This window comes from Scardinius erythrophthalmus (genome assembly GCF_964197995.2).
Source record: "Scardinius erythrophthalmus genome assembly, chromosome: 16".
NCBI lineage: Eukaryota > Metazoa > Chordata > Actinopteri > Cypriniformes > Leuciscidae > Scardinius > Scardinius erythrophthalmus.
In genome coordinates this window covers 17,263,625-17,267,192 of record NC_138236.1, presented here as the reverse complement: position 1 = coordinate 17,267,192, position 3,568 = coordinate 17,263,625, and the positions used below count along the sequence as shown (strand labels likewise).

General features: G+C 37.2%; 1 protein-coding gene across 1 annotated transcript; it reads left to right on the top strand.

Moving 5' to 3' along the window:
* The first annotated feature begins 1,890 nt into the window (after positions 1–1,890).
* On the top strand, positions 1,891–3,169 carry LOC308704457 (trypsin-1-like). Its single transcript, XM_081388781.1, has 6 exons — positions 1,891–1,951; positions 2,032–2,182; positions 2,257–2,507; positions 2,607–2,743; positions 2,833–2,934; positions 3,028–3,169. Exons 1-6 carry the CDS (start codon positions 1,912–1,914, stop codon positions 3,073–3,075), a joined length of 729 nt encoding a protein of 242 aa, XP_081244907.1. The 5' UTR covers positions 1,891–1,911; the 3' UTR covers positions 3,076–3,169.
* Positions 3,170–3,568: the final 399 nt, after the last annotated feature.

Here is a 3,568-nt window from a genome sequence, read left to right as displayed (position 1 = left end):
GAGGTCTGTTTGGGTGAGCACAACATTATTGAGCGTGGGTTCTGAGCAGTTCATTGACTCTGAATGCGTCATATACTGGAGATAACAAATCAGCAGTATTTGCAGCATATTGCTCTACCCTGCAGTATGCCCCTGCTGGCACCATTTGCAGAAGAATAAATGTATTCCTGTAAGAAATTTGTGCATAAAAACGTACAATGTAATTAGTTTACAATTTTATTCTTCTCGAGAAAGTAAAAATAATGGTAGGAACGCTGATGTTAACAGTGTGGAGCCAAGAAAACAAAACAGAATATTATAAGCAAAGGATCATTTACTACACTGCCATTAGCAAAATCGAAATGTTCAAAAAGACTTGAACACCTATTGTTTCTAGATGACTTTATGTGTGCTACTTGATAACCTGTGTCAGGCTTTAGGGAACAATACCAATAACCAGTTGTCTTGTACATGTTGTTATTAATTGTACAATAATTTTAAAGTGAAGTATATCTGCAAAGAATCTGTAATGAATGATGGTGACCTAAATGATTAATAGCCAAAGTCAAAGTCTTGGTCATTAATACCCAGTGCTGCTGCCTTTGACTAATCCTAACAGACACGATGTAACTGTGCAAGGCCAAAAATCTGAAATTACACCATGCAGGATCAAAAAAGCTTCACAAGAACCTTTAGCATGTTTTAGGTCATGTGAACATATATAGTTTACCAAATTGAAAGAAGAAGAAAAAAATCACATCCAACATGATTAAATCTCTGTCTGTTAAGCATGATAAAATAAATGCAATTTCAATCAAATGCAAAATCTAAAGTTTATGTCTGTTTATTTATGTATTTGTTGTTTTTCTATATTTTAATTAATTCCTTTTATTTTCATTGATGAATTACTTCATTGCAAAAGTTACCTTTAACCTTCAATAGTCTTTTAAAAAATGTTAATGTGATTTTTTGATTTGTAGTTTCACAGAAATATATATTATGTTATACGTTCTAATTGCACAGATAATATAATCTATAGTTAATAAGATTAGCATGAAAAAGGCACAACAAATTGCATGAAGTGCAGATACTAATTGCATATCATTTAAACATATAGGTTATGATAGGTATTAATAACATTAATTCAACTAACAATGAAATCAATTACAGAAGACAACTGATAAAACTGATAAAAAACTGATATAATTGCTTGTTAGATGGACGATTACTATTAGAAGTTCATGAGAAATATTACTAAGAACAATGTAATGTTCCGACTAAATTGTGAAACAGTCAGGGACAAGAACAGATGTAAAACCTGCAGGTGAGAAGATGGACAGCTGTTGAAAACCTGGAAGCCTGCTGTTAAGGTTACAAAGCCAACATCTTACATATTCAACAGCACAGCTGCTGGATCTCCCTGGTTGTATCTAAAATTGGCATAATGTCTTATCTACACACTGTCAGCACTTTGTTTAAAATGTAATTTTGGGCTCTAATTTGTTTCTCAGAATGTTAAAACTTGTGTTTTGCAGGATTTTACTGTAAGGTAAAGGAGTTTTTGGCTTTATATTTTGGAAAATATATGACATGAACATTTTTCCTTTGAGATACACTAATTAAGCATAAAAAACATATATTTTGTTACACTCAAAATCACTCTAAAAAAGGTTGGGTTGTTTTTGGACAAACCGAACTGTTGGTTTAAATGGTTTGGAGTGTACACTGAGTGACATTAGAGTGCCAATGCAGCCGCTAAAATATATATCATGGAAACACAATGATAGTGAATTACTTATCAGACTTCAGATAGGTCTTTTGGATCGGATTGGTCAATGGCTGACCGCTGGGGCGTGGATCAGTAGGCTGGCAGTCTCATAAATACTGCGAGTGAGGAGCGAAACCATCATCGAACAGGTTCAATCAGCAGTCATGCGGTCTTTGGTTTTCCTGGTGCTCCTTGGAGCTGCCTGTGAGTAGAGATTCCATTCAGAGATAGCAATATGGAAAAGGTGAGTCAATATACTGATGATATTCTCTCATTGTATGTAGTTGCTCTGGATGATGACAAGATTGTTGGGGGATATGAGTGCACGCCCTATTCCCAGCCCTGGACGGTGTCTCTGAACTCTGGCTACCACTTTTGCGGTGGCTCTCTGGTCAGCCAGGATTGGGTTGTGTCTGCTGCTCACTGCTACAAGTCGTAAGTGGCGTCTAGGGTAGCTCATGTTCCGGTCCATGGCTTCCTCAGTTCTGAACAGTATTTTTGTCTTTCAGACGTGTGGAGGTTCGTTTGGGCGAGCACAATATCGCAGTTACTGAGGGTTCTGAGCAGTTCATCTCCTCTCAGAAGGTCATCCGCCACCCCAGCTATAACTCCTGGACCATTGACAGTGACATCATGCTGATCAAGCTTAGCAAGTCCGCTACTCTCAATCAGTATGTGCAGCCCGTGTCCCTGCCCAGTGGCTGTGCCGCCGCTGGCACCATGTGCAGAGTCGCCGGCTGGGGAAACACCATGAGTTCCAGTGAGTGACTGAGTTCATGATGTCACTTCCTTAACACTTGATGTTCATAGCACTTGAGATAACTCCCTCTCTGTTGTTGTTTTATTCATTTCTTTGTAGCTGCTGATTCCAACAAGCTTCAGTGTCTGGAGGTCCCAATCTTGTCCGACAGTGACTGTAACAATTCCTACCCTGGCATGATCACCAACACCATGTTCTGTGCTGGATACCTGGAGGGAGGAAAGGACTCTTGCCAGGTAGAGCATGACAAGAAATATTGTTGTCACACAAATTTTACCTAAGACAGTCTTATTAATCACCAGTGGTTGTCTTTCTTTTTTTTCAGGGTGACTCTGGTGGTCCCGTGGTGTGCAACGGTGCACTGCATGGTATTGTGTCCTGGGGTTATGGCTGTGCTGAGAAGAATCATCCTGGTGTCTATGGCAAGGTAATATAGAGTAGTTGTTGTTAGTTACAAAACAATATGTTTGGTATGATATGAAGGAATTTCATGACTTCTATGAATTATCTTTTCTTCAAGGTCTGTTCGTTCAGCCAATGGATCGCCGACACCATGAGTAACAACTAAAGCTGATCCAAAGTCACATACAGCCTCCAAATCTGCAATCCACCATTTTTTCTTTATTTTGGAGATAAAAACCTGTGTGAAAATAAAAGCATTTAAACATATCCTGATTTCTCTAAGTGCTTCATTCATATTTATGAATAAATACTGAATAAATATATTGTTCTAAGTAAGAGGCCTATATTTAAATGTACAAATGCTCTCAGCAAACAATTAGCAAAGTAACACAAAATAAAATAAGTTAAATTCCTAATATTTCTAATAATAAAGACAGTTATTCTATAAAAAATACATCAGGAAAAATTAATTTCTAACAAATGTTAAACAGCTATACCAGCTAACAGGGAACGTTCTCAGAAGTTACTTAGAGCATTGGATAACATTCTGGCAATGTTCTCTGAAATTTATGAAAAAAAATAGTTCTTCCAGTAACATTAATAGAATGTTTGTTCAAGTTATCTGGTCTTTAATAACGTCATCAAAACGTTTGCATAAA

Excerpts from the sequence above, each read along its gene's own strand:
- LOC308704457 (XM_081388781.1), top strand. The coding sequence starts at position 1,912 with ATGCGGTCTTTGGTTTTCCTGGTGCTCCTTGGAGCTGCCT. Across the intron at positions 1,952-2,031 it reads GGTGCTCCTTGGAGCTGCCT|TTGCTCTGGATGATGACAAG; the intron begins GTGAGTAGAGAT and ends CATTGTATGTAG. Across the intron at positions 2,935-3,027 it reads ATCCTGGTGTCTATGGCAAG|GTCTGTTCGTTCAGCCAATG; the intron begins GTAATATAGAGT and ends CTTTTCTTCAAG.